General features: G+C 43.1%; 1 protein-coding gene across 3 annotated transcripts in view; it reads right to left on the reverse strand.

Moving 5' to 3' along the window:
• Positions 1-295: 295 nt before the first annotated feature.
• PHACTR1 (phosphatase and actin regulator 1) overlaps positions 296-17667 on the reverse strand; it is a 301935-nt gene continuing 284563 nt past the window's right edge. For all 3 annotated transcript variants that reach the window (XM_053979775.1, XM_053979759.1, XM_053979766.1), the window contains 3 exons: positions 11668-11808; positions 8355-8431; positions 296-6230 (listed from right to left, as the gene is read on the reverse strand). In XM_053979775.1, the coding sequence (XP_053835750.1) occupies positions 6215-6230; positions 8355-8431; positions 11668-11808 (234 nt within the window). In that variant the 3' untranslated portion in view covers positions 296-6214. The remainder of the gene's footprint in view (positions 6231-8354; positions 8432-11667; positions 11809-17667) is intronic.

The following is a 17667-nucleotide window of genomic DNA, read 5'->3' on the forward strand; positions in this document are numbered from 1 at the left end:
AAAGCAATCCAGCCCTATACCTGTGCTAAAGGCACTGAGCTCTCAGCCAGGCACTGCCAAGCAGCAGAGTGTGTTTGTGCAGCTGTGTCTGTTAAATGGAGAATTGAATTTTTTCCAGCCTCTTCCATTTCCTGCCGACAGATAGCATTGGATTGCAGTTTGGTTACCAGTAATTACATGGACTTCACTGAAGACACACACATCCCTTCACTTAGACTGGTTTTATGAAATGCTTCCATTAAAACATAACCCATCCCTTTTGTAGAGGTCTCAATGCAAGAGATTGGACTGTGTTCTAACATTCCCTGTACAACGTATTCTCACCAATAATTTTCTTGTTAAGGCACAGAAATTACTATAGGTAACCAAGCCACTGCATATTGCTGCTATGGAAGCTACAGCTCGATGTGAGGGAAGGGATCTTTAGTCACAACCTACAATTTTGATTATTTATCCACATCTCACAGGATAGCCACAAAACTCTTTGTCTGTCAGAATGGAAATACATACACACATACACAAACAAGGATTGTGAGGTAGGTGAAAAGTCGCCCAGATGGAAGCAAACCAAAGAAAGCCCAATACGAGTTTTGATCATGTTGTGTTTCCCTACCAGCAAGAGAAAGGAACAGAATTTGGTCAGTTAAAGTAGATGGATCTTTAATTTTTGTGTAATTGGAAGCCTCTCTGAGCAGGGGAGCTGCTCCCAGCTGCCACTTACAGTGAGGATGCTGGGTGTCACTCATTTCCTCAGGGTCAGAATGTTAGCACCATCAGTTCCAAACACTGAAGAGCCTCACCAGAGCTGTCACCCTTGCAGGAGGCCAGTGAGCTGGTTTGAAGGTATGTACTTATTCTTGTAAAAGCTTTTTCTCCTCTTTTCACTACACAGAGGCTTCAACTTATCACCCACTGAAGCTACTTGGGGAAGAAGGGTAACAAAAAATAGGGATATGTGATGCAGATGTGCAGGAATGGCTCCTCTGCTGAACAGCAGCAGCACTTGCTGGTGCTGCTTGGTGGCTGCACGTTGACTCTGGCGGCTGGCCCAGACAGAGCACAGCCTGCACCAGCAGCATTGTGGTGACAGATGGGGTTTAGTTGTGGGGGTTTTGGATGTCTGTGTGTGTGTCTAGTGCAGACTGTTGGATTTGCTCTTCACTAGGAGGGTGCCAGTTACTCCTTCAGCAGCTGAGGTACTGCTCATCCTTCCTTGCTGAGCTGTACCAGCCCAGCCATGGTGCTTGGGGCTGATCTGATCTGTCCATTCCATCTGCTCTGTGAAGTCTCCCTTTCCTGCTTGCTCCCATGGAGGTGTGGGTGAGCCTGGTTGGTATCCTTGACTACCTCCATGTGTTACACTGTCAGTCACTGGGACAGAGGGTGATAAAATACACAGGCACGAGAAAGCTTTTTTTAAATGATTTTTTTTAAGAAACTGCATACATCAGAGACAAACAATAATTTAAATACCATGCAGTTTCAGTATGTACAAAAACTAGGACATAGAGATCCAGTTTAATTTTTTCTAGTTATTTACATAATTTTCATACAGCCATAATCTGTTAAATTACAATACTGGAAGATCACGATTGACAGCCACCACACTCACTCCTATACAAAGACAATCTATATACATACACTTGGATATCAACTGGAAAATGCAACTGGTGCAGAAGTAACTGGGACACACAGGAACACAGGGTATGTGCCCGTCACCTCCTCTTTGTTTACAGAAGTTGTTCCAAGCTTGAGCAGACTGAACACCTGGGAAAAATAATTTGTCCCCTTTTTCTTTCCTGATTTTTTTATTAGCCTAGTCATCTCCCATGGCTATTTATACAAAGTTTTTTTTATTTGCAGGCACGTTAGGGAGCCCCCATTCATGTATAACTATGGGTTTCCACTTTGCCCCTCTATTTTTATGAGTGCAAGCTTCACTAGGCATGTTGGAAGTGCTCCCCTCTCTCTGGGTTTATAGTGTTTGCACTGCACAGGTGGTGCTGTAGAAATAAGGAAAGGTGAATTTGGTGAGTAGTTGCAGTGATGACAGAATGCAGTGGTTACACATGTATTAGGATGAGATTTATTTGTGTAATGGCCTCACTAAATGGTTTCAATTAAAATAGCTAAAAGTCTGTTATGTTCTTTGCCCCGCCTCTTCCTTTTCTTCTGATAATGCCCATCGTGTTCACTAGGAATTGCCTAGACCCAAAAGTTAGCCTGAGCCCCTTCCCAGCAAACCTGCAGCCTGAAACTTCTTCAGCCTGCAAGTACCCACCCAGTGGAGAGTAGGGTGGGCAAAAGCCACATTGCCCATGTTCTCTCTCCGTCAGAATGGTGTCACCAGGTCCCTGCAACCCTCTGGTGGTGAAGGTGTGCCACTATTGGGCTTCCTCACCATCGCTTTTCCCAATCAGAACTTTTTTGTCTAGATGTTTTGAAACTGCTTTTTCAATCCCCACCACCTCCCCACCCACCCCTTAGTCCCCATTTCTACTTCATTATTCTTCAGGCTGCTGAACAGATGTCAAAATACTTGCACATTTTAAGTATTCAGAATTTGGTAGATATTACAAAAATACTTCTATTCCTTGATTATTACCTCTGGAAATGGATTACCTCTGGAATAGTAATTTTTGTTCCGTGTTGACTTTTCCATTCTCTAAACCTGGTGTAATTTATTTATTACCACTATTAATCTCCTTCCAATCAGAACGAGGATGACTCTGCTAATACAGTCTTAGCAGGAACACCATCATTATGTTCTACACATAATCCAGGTCAAAGGAGAGAAATCATTACTGTTTGGTTTTTTCCCTTTACTGTCAACAGAATCACAGCTCCTTTGCCATGATAGAGATGGCTTTCACAGATCAGAAAACAATTCTCAAGAAACCAGATTTATAAAAAAGGGACCAGCAGTTCCCCAGTCTGCGTGCAACTTCCCAGGGATGCCAGAGGTAGGCATGCACACCGAGGATGCAGTGCTGTGTTCAGGCCCTGAACGAATGGTCCTGCTGTAGAACGCCTTGACAAAGGTTAACTTTGCAAACTACCCAGACCCACTGAAGATGAAAGCAGATGAAGGGTCAGTTTGGTGATACTTATTGCAGTGCCAAACACCTTGTATGGCTTCTTTTTCCTCCCCTTCCCCGTTTTCAGGAATAAGCTCTATTTCCATCTGGGAAGAAATATGGCAATTCTTCCACTTCTGTCTGGTGTCTGCTCAGCTAGAAGTGAAAAAAAAAAAAACCAAAAAATAAGGAGAAAAAAAGAAAAGGATGGCTGCATGGAGCTGCCTTGGGGACAGCACAAAAATCATGGGGCAAGGCTGAGTGTGGCAACTTGCTGAGTGGTCAGCAGGGACCTGCCATAAGCTCATCTGGATGAAGGTGCTGAGGAATGTTTGGCCATCACCCAGGACTTGGCTGTTATGTGTCTCAGCCAGTGCTCAAAGGTTTATTTTGGGTGCCAGACTGGCAGTATGGGCATTTCTTGTGGCTGTGCCAGTGAGGGACAGCGGCAATGCCCAATCTGATCATTCCCCTGGGGACTTCAGCAGCAGCCTACGACTTTCACCTGCCTCCTCTTAATTTTGTTAATAAAAATGAAACAAACCCTCACCTTTCCCTGCCACTAGCCTACCAAGTCCTGTGATTCCTATCACCACTGCTCCTTCAACAGTGTCCCTTCCATTTCACAGTGATCCTCTAAGCTAGAGACGCCAGGGCAGGTGTGAGATCCATGCTGGGAACACAAGGATTTGTTGTTCTTCGGAACAGCTCTATTGCAGAACCCTTTGCTAATGCAGTGTTTGTGCAGTCAAAAGCACAAAGGCTTTTTTTCCTTGTTTTAAAGCTCTGATGCAGTCTTGTAACTTGTGTGCATATGTATGTGAATGAATTTATAAACACGAACTGAGGTTTTCATGACAATAACCCCAAAGCAGTGTATTCCTGGCTGGTAGTGCTCTGCCTCTGCTGCACAGAGCTGATAACATTGCACATTGAAGGCTTTCACTACTGATGCACTTCTATCTAAAGCAAGTGTGAGCTGGTGATACAGGGATCAAGGTGTTTCCTCAGAAATCATCACCCAGTCTGGGAAGCACCAGAAACCACCTGGTTTTTAGTTTCCTTTGATGTTCCATCCTACAACAACCAATCCTCATTTAATAACTAATAATCCACAGCATTGCAAGGATGGCCATGGATGAGAATGAAAAGCTTTTGCTTCTCTCTGCTGGAGAGCCAATCTGCGAGGTGCTGAGTGCCACCACCAAGCACAGATGGAGGGCGTCACCCTCAATGGGGTTGTTGGGGCAGGCTGGGTGCTAGAGCCACTCCATGGGCTGCATGCAGGTCCTTTGGCTGTACTCCTGCATCCAGAGGGGTGAGGTGAGGCCTGATAAGAGGCACTACACTGCACTGCACTTGAGCATTTAATGCTCAAGTGTGAGAGCCATCTTGGCCTGCAATCAGTGAAGGGCGATGTTAGCATGGAATAGGGGGAGGTGGACAGGGAGCACAGAAGAGAAGATAGATACATGGAAGACAGTGAGAAAGGAAAAATTAGTAAAAGAATAACAGAAATAACTATTCTGTAGTAAAAAACTTTGGCCTCTCTGTTCAAACTATCAAAGGAAAATAGCTATTGTGGAAGAAAAGGTGTCCTGGAATAATAATCTGGAACTTCTTACAGTAATGTTGCTACAGTGCTTTCAGCCACTGTCCCAAAACATGGCATAGTAGTATCTTGTAAGAGCTTGAAAGGAATCCTGACAAAGTCTGCCCCAGCTTGCTGGCATTATACTAGTTAAGGACTTAATTGTGGAAGGTGATGGCCTAAGTTCAGAAAAGCACTTAATTATGTTCAGGTTCAATTAAGCCTCTCAGACATATTCTTGAAAGCAGTGAGGCTGTGTGTGCTTCCTTACTGTAGAGCACACACTTAAGTTGGCAAGTAAACCAGGCCCAGAGTGACCAGCTCTCTGAGCTCTGCTTGGTCAGTTTGTGTGTTAAACCACTATAATAAAAATAAATTAAAACCAAAATTAGAACCAATCAATTCAGAACACTTCTGAATTGCTGTCCTTATGCCTCAGCTGTGGGTACCAGTGACAAGTCCCGCCATCCATAAGAGTGCCCCAGACTCCTTTTGTTAGGCCAGGTAACACACCTTGTCATGCTTTGCTCAGTGTGAGTTTAGGATCAGTTCTTGAGACACCTGACACAGAGACAAGAGATATCCTTCGTGGAACCTCCTGCCCCTCCTCTTGCATGTCCTTCTGCAGAGCCGGAGGGGAATCCCAGCCTTTGCTGCTGCCAGGGGCACGTTGGCTCTCACACAGTCATAAGGTTTGAGTGTAAGACAGACTACAAGCAGAGCAGATGCCATGCAGTGACCATGAAGAGATGGGCTTTTGCTTGCTGGTTCTCAGTGTTCTTGTCGCTTACTGCTAATGTGCTCGCAAGCGGGTTTAGAAAATTATACTTGAAAGAGATGGAAAACAAACAGTTGATAGAAGTGAAGCAGCCTTCAGTAGGGAGTCCTGTTCTTCAGAGGATTTTTCTGTTTGGAAGCTGAATAATGTCTACTGACTGGCTGTAAACTTCTCCAGGGAAAGAAATGCCTTTCTAGTCAGATGAGATTCACAGATGGGCCGGCCCACGGAGAGTTTCGCTCCTTCACTGTCCTCATAAGGTGCTCTCAGCTTGAAAGGAGTGTTTGGTGTAAGTGCTTTAGTGCCATAGGGGCTCATCTTTTGGAGACTTCACCCAGGCCAAGTGATTCCCTGAACACTGTCTCAGGGCTCTCTAGGGTTGATGACAGAGGCTTGTCAGGATGAGGGTGCCTGAAGACAACAATGGTTGCACCACCAGCTGGGCTTGAACACATATGGCAAATCCACATGCCGGGAAAGTCCTATACATAGTTGCCAAGTCTTGGCACGATTTCCCACCAGGGGTATTTTCTGTTACTGAAGCTTGAACCAGGAGGTCTGATGATGCTGCAGTACTCATCACATGTAAATACAATTCTCCTTTTTTTTTAATATTTATTTTTCTACTTTTTTTTTTTTTTTTTTTTTTTAAAAAGGCAGTTCAGAAGATTTACATTGTACGTAACAGGGAAATGAATAATACCAGCACTTATGGTTCCTTTTAGTTATGTTTTGAAGATGGCATAGTAGTCAGGTAGAATTGATCTGCTACGGTCTGTGAAACCTAAAACACAAGGGAAAAAAAAAAAGAGAAACAGTAAGACAATAGTCTCACATGTATGTTGCACAATAAAAAAAATAGGAGACCTAATTGCTACACTGACACCACTAGGCAGTTCAATTCCTGCAGCATTGACATCAGCCATACTGACAAGAGGACCCAAACCAGACAGACACTCACACTTCCTTGGCCCTTGCCAGACTCACAGTTCATAGGCATAAGCTGTTTGCACCAAAATCTACCAGAGACATTCATACACTTTGGGTCGATCCTATGGCATCCCTGAGTGCGCGACAGCAGATCAGCTCACCCTCTTCCAGGCCATACAAGGCCTGACTCCACAAAAATTGTCTGGTTTAGACAAACCTTATGCTATTCTGCCAGAAAGATTTACATACAGTTTAACCATGATTATTCCTTAATGTTGGAGGCTAAAGAGACAAATGGAGCTAAAATGGCCACCCTTCCTGCAAGGCACCTTGTATCAGAAGGCCTGGGTTTGTCAGATCTGCAAATAAACATTTTTTAAGCTTTGATTTTTCACTCTATTATGAATTAATTAATGTGTCCCACTAGTAAATTGACACTCACATTCTTTGCTCTTGCCATTGCTTAATGACATAAAGAGCTCATTACCTTGCTAATGACTTTATAATGGTGATTTATCTAAGTTTATTTAAGGGAATTTGTGTCTTTTGTTTAAGCATGCTTCCTTCAAATGCGTTTTCCCAAAGCACTTGTTGTACCAGTAAGTCCTGCTGTTCTTCAGGCAAAGCCTTATTTCAGTGTCTGTTATATGAGCTGTGGCTCTCTGCCTGGCCCAGAGTCACTGAGTCCAAGCTGCTCAGTGACTTTCAGATACAAACTTTAAAGGGTCACTGCTTACTCCAACACTGGAAAAGAAGGAAAATACTGTGCAGAAACCTGTGAAAGCCTGAGAGACTTCTGGAAAACTAAACCAGTCTGTATGTTGTGGGATGCTAAAGGCTTCATGGAATTCAAAGGAGCTCTGAATGGAGCTTGACTACTTGTAGCAACACCCCCTTTAAAACAGCATCATCCTTTCTACATTTGTCACCTTGCCCTGGAGGACAAATGTCCCTCAAAGGCTCAGTCACTGGGGTCAACAGATCTAGGCCAATTGTACATCCTAAGGCTTCTCCCAGACCTTATGGTTCAGGAGCAGCTGGCTTGTCTCTAGCAGCACTCCCTCACTACAAACCCCAGTACAACCAGCCTAGCACATGCTAGGTTGGAGAAGGGAGATCATTTCTGCAAGGTAATATATGCATAATACATGTAGTGAATTTTAATATAATTATTAATTTATACACATAAAAATCTCCTAATACAAAATTAATTTTGCCTTAAGCTTTTCTGTATTTTTCCTAAAAGTACCGCCTGCATTTTTCATGAGCACTGAACTGAGGAACACATTAATACAAGGGCAGCTCCAGTTTCACACCAGATCTTACTGTCACTTGTCTTCAGAATCCAACGCTTGCCTTTAAAGTCTACAATGTCGATTTGCAAAGACCTGACTTCAGCCCTAGTCTGTCAGAGAGGAAAGTGGCTGGCTTGGGCTCATGGATAATTCATTCAGTCTCTACTTTTAAAACTAAAAAGAAGCCCAAGGTGTAAATAATAGTGCCTCTCTTACAGTCTGGATCTTGCCATGCCCCACTGCCTCATGTGTGGTCAGGCATGGAGGACAAGACTGAGAGATCTGTGGGTGGGATCTGCATGGTGTGGAACAGCTGCACACACAGCAGGGCTTAGTGTGTGCTCACTCGACTTTGCTACGTGCTGTACAAGGGTTCCCTGTCCTTCTTCTGACACCAACTCTTCTTTAAAAATTTTTGGTCTCAGAAGAACAGATATGCAGCATGATGATTTAAAAAGAATACCAGGTTATACTTCATTAAATGGCACGTGACTGCATAACTCCACATAATGGGGCAGCACGTGTTCGTCTGTGTGAGATGCTTTTACAGCCTGTAATTCTAAATGTTGTCTAGACCTCATGGTGTGTTCAGTGCATGTTGGAGAAACAGCTGCCAGCTTTGATTTTCTTTTGAAAACAACGGTATTCATTTATAGTCTTAAAAAATTAATCTCTCAGCTTACCTTGTTAGATGCCTACTTAATTCATGAACTTCCATTTCAGAGCTTTTAAATTCATTAAGCTCTTTTCGAATGGCTGCCTGCAAAGGACAAAGAAACTCATAAATGTATAAATGAGAGAGATCAAAATAAGTTCACTTTGTTCTCAAAACAGTATATTAAAAGTAAAGCAGAGAGATAACATTATCAGAGAGACAAAGACAAACATAAAGACTTTAAAAAGTGAAAAGGAACAGAGATAAGCATGTTCTAAATCACATAAAGGGAAGAGAGAAATGCTTTGGTGGAATGTCTCAATTTGAAAACATATCACAGACAATGCAGGTACAGAACCCAATTCTGGCTTATTATGTAAACATTTATATGTACAAAATCCAAATTAGCACAAGCATGAGAAAAAAATATGTGCATTGCAGTTTGTGAAACACTGTGATCTGTTCCAGAACTGGACTGTGATTAGACTGGGCCCAGATCCTGACGACTTGTGTTTGAGATGTCTTCTGCCTTTATTGGTCCTGAATTTCCTCAGGTGGTCTTAAAGTGACTGATCTTACTTGGGAAGGAAAGAGGCTCCCTGCCCTCTACTCTGCCTCAGGCTGTGCCCCTCTGACTTGCTTCTCCCTTCTGACCCAGCTGTGCTGTTTATTGAAGTGATTTGACAAATTAACCCAGCAGAAAACTTGCCATGGCGTGGTGGTATTCAGCCTCTGTGGTTTGTCTGTGAGGGAGAAGAAAACCAGCGAGCACTGTCAGGGAGAAAAATACTGAAGAATAAAAAAACAGAGGAGGTGACATGGAGGGACTCAGCTGCATGGTAGAGATGGTGCTCAGCAGAAATGGCTCAAGTCCCAAGCTCAGAATCAAGACCTCTGACAGCTCTGTGATATTTGTTGCTCACGAGTGGTTTCACTGTGAGCATTTGGAGGGGACGTACAAGGTGTTTGCTGTCACCAAACGCTCCCATGGGAGCTGAAACATCTGATGCTGAAACATCAGCATCAGATATGGAAAGGGGGTGCTCCCATAAGTGGCACTTGTGTCTGTCAGGAATTTTTCTCAGCCAAGTAAATCTAAACCAGTATGAGTAGCACAAGCCCAAAACAGGACTTTTACAATTGCTACTGCTCCAGTCAGCAACTACCTTTGCTTTGACAAACCCAAAGTGATGGATTTTGCAAGTGTTTTTGTACATAAAAGGCCCTTTCTGCTCCTTCTCCACAGCTTTGATTTCTTATTTCCCTTAGAAGTGCCTGTCAGGCACTGCCTCATCTATCAGGACAGAGTGATGGCTATGCAGCAGCTCCTGGGCTGCCCTCAGCAGACTAATCTGCTACTGAAGTGGCAGGGGCCACAGGGGCAGTTGACTCCCACAGGGACTGAGATCTATTCCCGCCTCCATCCCTCATCTGTTGGAGAGATGCAAAAATGCCATTTTCATTCCCCTAAGAGTCAGACCTGCTAAAGACAAACTCTGACTGAAAGCAGTTCCCTCCATCCAGCACACAGAGCAAGATTTACTGGGAAACAGAAAATCCCATTGCTAAAATCTGTTTTTGCAGTAAATCTAGTCTGTGCTGACCAGTGAAGACCACTGAATCACAGCTCTGGAAGAAAATAATCCTATCTAGGATGATGCAGCTTTGTTTCAATTTGTCTGGCTATTTTTTCCAACAGTAGACATAGTGCTGAGGAAAAGCCCATCACCTGAATGACAGAAATCAGAATACTGCCCACAGGACCCAAAAAACCCCAATCTATCTGCTTCCTTATGCCATAAAAGGCATTAATATTGAAATGACAAACATCTCTTCTTCTGATGGTGCTTTGCTGAGAAAAGGTTAATTTTTCTCTGACTACTGAACTTGCACATGCATTATAAAAAAAAAAAAAAGGGACAAGTACTCTGCCTTAATACTAAACTCCTTACTAGGTTACATTTAATAGTGGTATTTAATGCTTGTTCTTTTCAGAGACATAGGATGAGGGATCAAATCTCCATCCCCAGCTGAAGTTTCTCAATGTCTTTCATCCCAGACAGGGATCTCTCAAAGGCTGTAGAACCAGTTTGGAGATGTATTCCGTCCCTCATCTAATAATTAAGAGAATAAAGCTAAGTAAGCTGACTAATATCTTGTCAGACATGGTGAGGTAAAATGAGAAAAGCTAATTTAACCCAGTATATATTATGGTCTATGGAGAGTTCTGAGGAAGTTTTTCTTTTTTTTAAAGTTTATTCTACATTAACATAACCAAAGCTAAACTGAAAAAATCCCTCTATTAAGGAGGAGAACAATGTCACAAAACTATAAAAGTCCTTTGGTTGAATTATACAAGTGTAACAGGCTGTCCTTTGTGAATAAAACCAATACACCATAGATGAGTGGTATGGTTGGAAAGTCTGTTAAAGCTCTAAACATTGGACATCATATTCCCCACTGCTGAATGAGTGAGTTCCATTGCAAAGAAGTAGTCAAGGCTTGAATTCAGGTATCTGAAAGTCTTTAAAATTAAAAGGGCATCATAGAGTGACTATAAGATTCAATACTGAATCACTGAGCCTCATAGTCCTTGCTTCTTACAATGTCCATAAAATCTTTTAAATATTTTTCCTGAGGTCTCATTAAGACCCTCACAATGTGACTGATATAATTTGCCACCAACTTAATCCCTCTGCCATCAATGTCAACCCAAAAACACTCTTTAGTGGAAGTTCCACTAGTGCTCAGAAGGCAGTGCCATCAATACGAAAGTGTGCCTTTTTTTTTTATCTGCAGGTCTTGTGTGATTTCAGTTCAGGGCTTAAAATACTCTGTGGCAGAAATCCTGAGCAAATATCCCTGTTGTAACACACTAGAGAGAAGTGACTCTGGCTTTGGAGGGATGAAGGTACCTTTGCCAGATTGACCTCCTGGGATTTTCACACCCAAGCCTGTCCTGTTCTGGCACAGCCCTTCTGGCACACACTCCTGTCTCACTGCTCTGCTAAGTCTTGCCAGAGCTCTCAGCTGGCAGCATAATGTGGTAAGACCAAAACCAACAAACAAGTATCAGGGCTGTTATCAAGACCTTTCCTCAAGGGGCTTGGGATTCCTTCCCTCCTGGTTTCCATGCACATTGAAACCGTCTTGCCAAAGATATATGCTTCAAACAAACAAACAAACCTCGTGAATGGGAAAAAACCACAGGTGTGTTGGAAAAGGATGTCCGGTAGATGTTTATTCCCTGACAGCCATGGGACCTGAGGGACCCAAGGGATGTTTGCCATGACATGCTCTGGCTGTTTAGGCCATGGCTCTCCCAGAGTTGCTTCACTTACTTTGTCGGCGGCTGTGAGTCGTGTCCAGGGTTTGTCTGCCCTCCTGTCGTAGTCCTGCGCGTCTGCCACCTCCACGTAGTCACTGAAGCGGATGAGGATCTTCCTCTCACGTAGCTCTTCTACTGTGGGCCTTTGACTCAGCTGCAGGTTTGTGGAAGAAGTGGAAAAAGACATCAGGACGTTGCTTTTTCCCCAGCAGAGTGCTGTTTGGGTATTTATTTTACTGCAACCTCTTACAGTAATAAGAGGGTTCAGACATTCCCAGTGCTTTGTTTTTATCTGCCTTTCATGGAATCGCTACCTGGGAAATGCCCTCTTGTTACTCTTGACCTTGAATATCATCTCACCTTGCTGCCAGAGCAGCCCACTGTTCTTTGGGAAGCTGCTGTGGCTGGAGACCCCAATTCCCAGCTGAGGTTGATCACCCTTGGCAGAAATGAGATTTCTGAAAGTCTCCTAGTGCACTGATGTCCCAGGAAGAGACAAAGACCACAACACTACTCTAAAATTACCTGCACAGGCTGTACACTTTTCAGCCTTCTGCTGCTGTTGTCTGTACTTTTGTACTGCCTGGGAAGAGTCAGACCAAGGCATGGAGTGGCTTCTGCCTTGAATTACATGCAAAAGGTGAAAACAAACTTTCTTTACCCTTCTGATATTCTGTGGACCTGTCCTTACCTCCAGAAAAGGCAGGCAGGATGATTAGTACTCACTGAACTTTTAACTGTATCTATTGACAGCTGTGCTTTGTATCATAGCATATTTGATTATTAAGATTTTATGTTGCATACTACAAGCCAAAAGAAATGGCAATGGTGGATTGTAAAATGTCAGGAAAGCATCTTCATTGTTTCAAGAATTTCTTTCAGATTCCACAGCAGAATAGGCAGCCACAGTGAAAAACTCCTCTTAAATTAGTGTCCTGATAGCGCATGTGTCGCACAGCCAGTTACGTGGGCAGGGACAGCAGTTGGCTTTCAGAGATCAATTCTCCTTGGATACACAGCATGCTGCTGAATGTCAAAAGCAATTATACAATTGTTTCTGAAGGTGCTACATAAATGTGTGCATGTGGCTGTGGATTAGCTGAAAAGTTTCACTGTTAGAGAACATTTGTAACTGGGATTCATCAGGAAAAATAATATCCTGATAACAATTTCCTACAGTGTATCATGCTCTTCCCACTCACTAGAAATAGATGTGTTTGAAATACTTTACCCTTGTGAAGGGTGAAGGGTCTAAATATTTAATAAAATGCTTGAGATTCTATTCTGCAACATTATTTATGCCCCTGAATCCACCTTTCTTCCAAATAAAGTATCTCAGTACCCTGCATTTCATCTTCCAGGGAGAATTAAGATTTAAAACAGCAAGGTTACTAAGTGAAAGGTGTAAAATCCCTCCTTTCTTCAGCACTTGGGTGGAGCTCCGCATCTGGCTGTAAGCCTGTGTGTTTGTTCTTGGCATGGTTGGTTGTCTTTCTCTTCCCTGTTTAGAAAAGATGATTGTGATGGGAGGCGGCAGTGGGGCTGCTCTCCTTACACCAGCATCCCAGAGCAAGCACACACAAATTGGGTTCAAACACCTCATGTGGAGAGTCTGCAGAGCTGCACTAATGTCCTGCCTGTGAGATGCTCTGGAGAACAGGAATGAGAATGGAAAAAAGATGCACTGACTTTTGTGCCAGTGCTCTGGCTGTGAAAGAGTCCTGAAAGCCATGGCTGGTATCACATAGCTCATGTGTAGCCATAAATCTACATCTATTTCCATATATAAATACATGCACACAAAATATATTCAGTATATTAAACCAAAGTGCCAATCTGATCATACTAAGTGTAACGAGAGAGACAACCACGCTAAATGATTTTATAAAAGCCATTAATTAAGGGCTACATTATTTGAATGGTTAACAACTTTCTCTGCCGCCTTCTCATAGCATTGCAGAGATTTCTTGTGACCTTCTAGGTGTGAGAGTCTTGCAGTATGTTTGGGCTGCCCAGAGCTCCCTTAACTCTCGAATAGCTGGGAAACCAGCTTTGCAGGACAGACTGTAAGCAGCCCCACTGCAGGTGTCAGTTCAATGTGTGTCCAAGCTGAGGGCACAGCTCATCTGAGATCTCACCTTGCAGTTTATTTTCATGACCTGTGAGTTGTGGTCTCTTGGGTCTAAACTGTTTAATGCTACAGAGTCCTTATCGAGCAACACCTGAGAACAAGCTCTTATAACAGGCAGAAAGAATAGGGCACATTCAAAAATTACAGGACAAGGACATGGCCAAGGGCACCATGCAATTGTCTGCACAAGGTGTAGTACTCCAAGCAGGGAGAAGGGGTTCTTACTGACTCTTTTTAATTTGCTTCAGCTAATGTCAAAGGGATGTACGTGCATGAGGGTGTCTGGACTTTTTCTGTGCACATTACCTGGGCATTTACATTTCTATTTACCTGTTTGTGAAGATCTGGGAGCTGAGGTAGCAGGGTAATTCTATGGTGAGTGATTAATTATATGAGTGTGAACCAGGGTAAAATTCCCTTTCAAAATAAATGGATTTGTATTAATGCAAGAGCAGTAAATGAGGACAGGATCTCTCATGCCTTGTCACAGGAGCTCAAATTTTCTTCTGTATATTCTGGAGCGCTGTAGATACAAATGGGCATTTTGCAGGCTTTTACTAAGGCAATTGAAAGGGAAGGTTTAATACACCCCCCGCCTTTATCCGTGGCGTGTGAAATGAAGCAAACCCAAGCACCCCCACCAGGTAAAGTAGACTGGCTCTTGCCTGTCTGGTCCTAGGATTTAGTCAAATGCAAAATGCTGAGTTTGCTCCACTTCAGTCACAAGGAAGCTTATCTTACATGTCATCACTGCCTGCTCTGCTTCCTCATTAAAATGTTACAGTTGTTATTTAAAGAAGAAAACAAGCTGAAAAATTACAAACACTAACCAGAAGCAGCCGTCCCCCTCCTTTGCTCCCCACCTTCTGCAGTAAAGACTTAGGAGCAGGATGTGATGAAAATGCCCTGAAGACCTTTCCCTCTGACTATAAATGCAGTTTATCCAAATTAGCCACTAACCTTTTCTTCTTCTCTGACCTTTCTCCTCCCAGCTGTCTCTCTCTCACCTCTCTCTGATGAGTCCCACCTCTCTCAAGAGTTCATTATTTTCAACAGCCTTTGCTGATGCAAGCCAGTGAATGTCAGTTAAAGAAAAGCTTGAACATCTTCAAGCCGGGGAGACATGTCCCAGAGAGGCATCAGTGAACAGGGCATTTAAATTGGACTGGGGCAAGAATTTAACAGGAACAAAGAATTCAAACTATTGCATGGATTTTAAGAAACAGCCACACCTCTTCAATTTGAAAGTCAGTATTACAGCTCTGAGAGATTTCCTTTTGGAACTAGACCTCTGAGAAAAATAAGTTATTGGCAGTGGGGGGATAGGAAGCAGTAAACAGCTCTGGGGATTGGGAAATATGGTGCCATTTAAGAGAAGAGAAGGTAGGAAAAGTTCTATTCCACTTTGCAAGTGATTTGTAACATATTCTGTTAATCCAGGCTATGATTCTCTCTCCATAATTGAAGTCCTCAGGGGACATTCAGGCTTGTGTTAATTGCCTTGGTCCTTGGCCAAGTTTGTCATAGTTCAGAGAAGATACATTCTTGGTAGTAATTCATGGGGGCCCAGATCTCTCTGTGGACGTGACCCATCTGCAACACTTCCACAGGGCTTCTGCACATTAATATTCTTTGAATGGGCTGGAGGTCAAGACCAGTGCTCAGAGAAAAAACCTTCCTAATGCATGTCCTTCCACTCAAATGACGCATGTCAGCGTGCCCAAAGGTGCTTGGTGGGCCTGAGGGGCAGGGAGAGAGAGGACAGGGGGCTGGGCATCTCAGGTAACAGGCAAACATGCTCCTACTCTCTTTCCTTGGGCAGGAGGGACATGAACTGCTGAAAAACTTAGCCAACAGCATGTCCTTCATTTTGTTATTTGAATGGTAGCTATTCCTCACCCCAGTTAATGTGGAACTAGATGAGTCGGAGAGGATGGAAAATGCTAAAAGGGGCAGCTCGCTATAGGTCACCTGATTTCTTTAGAATTTTTTCTTTTTTTTTAGAAATTGCCTGTCCAGATGATGAATTCAACTGGATATTTATTGCTGACTTTAATAAGGCATCTAGACCTAGCAAGGTAATCTTACTTATTACAGCATGTCATGTTACAACTTATCATCATAACACTGTAACAAAATGTCACTGCTGACGGAATTTTACGAATAGCTTTTTTATGGATGGAGTGGGTTCTTCCCTTGGAATTGGAATGTTGCCACCAAAACAACTGGGGACAGTAGCAGTTTCTGTAGTGCAAGGTCAAAAGTCTCATCAGTGGCTTCTACAGAACCCACTTCCCTTCTTTTATCCCAGCTTCACACGCTTCCAAAAGAGGCAACATGGCAGAGTTTCCTCATGTTGGATTTACCCTGTGGGCACATGTGTGCTTGAAAACTCAGTGCAAACAGAAAGGGCTGCTGGGCAACACACTTGCTGCGTTCAATTACACTTCTGCTTGATCTGGGATTTTAAATCCTTTGGTACTAAGACTTCAGTACAAACGGACAGAAGGAGCTTGCCACTCTGCCGTAAACACAACGACACATCTGGGACAGGCTCATGAAAGACACAGCTGGGGAATAACAACTATTTTTGCAGGATTCACTCAGTGGTTGGCATTTCTAGTTATCTAAAACACTTGCACTCTTTATTCACTTCTTTTCTCCAGTGATTTCTGAGATTTTATGATGGTATGTTTGGTAGGTGAGAACAAAATCTATTGTTAGATCAGCCCTGCAGTTCTTTCATTAAAATTACTTGTGTCACTGGAACTATTTACAACAGTTTAAAAAGATGATCCAAATCAAACAATGTTAAGTCGTGTTGCTATCAACCTCAGAAATGTGGAGGAGAAAAATCTTTACTAAGAGTGGAAGCCAAAAAAAAAAGACTAAAAGGTATGCGACCAGGAACAGGGCTATGAACATTAAAGAGCCAAATGCCAGGGCCTTGGACTGATGCTGCTTTCCCTGTTGTTCCTACATAAAAGTGCAAACAAGACAAAGCAAGCAATCTCCCAGAAAACTGCTGAGGTTTTAGGGAGCAGACACTGAAGCAGGCTCTGAAGCAGAGGCAGCCTGGGTGCTTTTGCTGAGCTGTGGCCTCTGCCTGCGACAGATGATTCCTGTGCTCTGCACCTTTCCTACAGGATAGTGAAGGATGGGAACTGTGTGGCGATGGTGCCGGCTCAGTCAGCAAGCCCTCGCTTCTTAGATGGCACACTGGGAGTGGGGAGCTTTGCTCTGTATCTATTACAGCTGCTCCTCAAATGGCATCAAGCTCTGCAATGGATTCCTGCACATGTTTACCCTTCAGTGTACAGGGAAATTGAAAGCCTGGTAAAATGGTATTTCCAGCCTTTGTGCAGAGCCTCAATTCCATGAAACATCTGCAATGCAGTTAGGATCTTTTCTTTCAGGCAGTGCTAAGAGGGAATGCAAAATCATCCCTGTCATTGTGGTGAGGAATATAAGTGTTTTACAAACAATATTATGGCTCTCTAGCTCCTGCAGAAAACAGCAGTATCCCCTCACTGGTGACCAGGAATTCTACCTATTTACATGAACTGAGAATAAGGCATGAGATTTTTAACCGTGGTAGAAAGCAATTCAGTTCTCAGAATGTAACTTTTCCACATATATTTAGAGACCTTTCCTTGTTAATATTTATACCATGAAAGCTGTGATCACATAGGTCAAAAAAACTAAGACAAAACCAGAAAGGGAATGGTGCTGCTTCACAAGCGTGTGAGTTTTTAGAGGGCTTTCTTTACCCTTGGAGATAGGAAATATGTCTGTGCTGAAAGAAGGTCAATCTGCAATAGCAGGATGGATTGTTCACTGCGTATGTTTGGGCATCCATAGACATTTATGCCAGCTGCAAAA

The sequence above is a fragment of the Vidua macroura genome, chromosome 1 (assembly GCF_024509145.1).
Source record: "Vidua macroura isolate BioBank_ID:100142 chromosome 1, ASM2450914v1, whole genome shotgun sequence".
NCBI classification, from domain to species: Eukaryota; Metazoa; Chordata; class Aves; order Passeriformes; family Viduidae; genus Vidua; species Vidua macroura.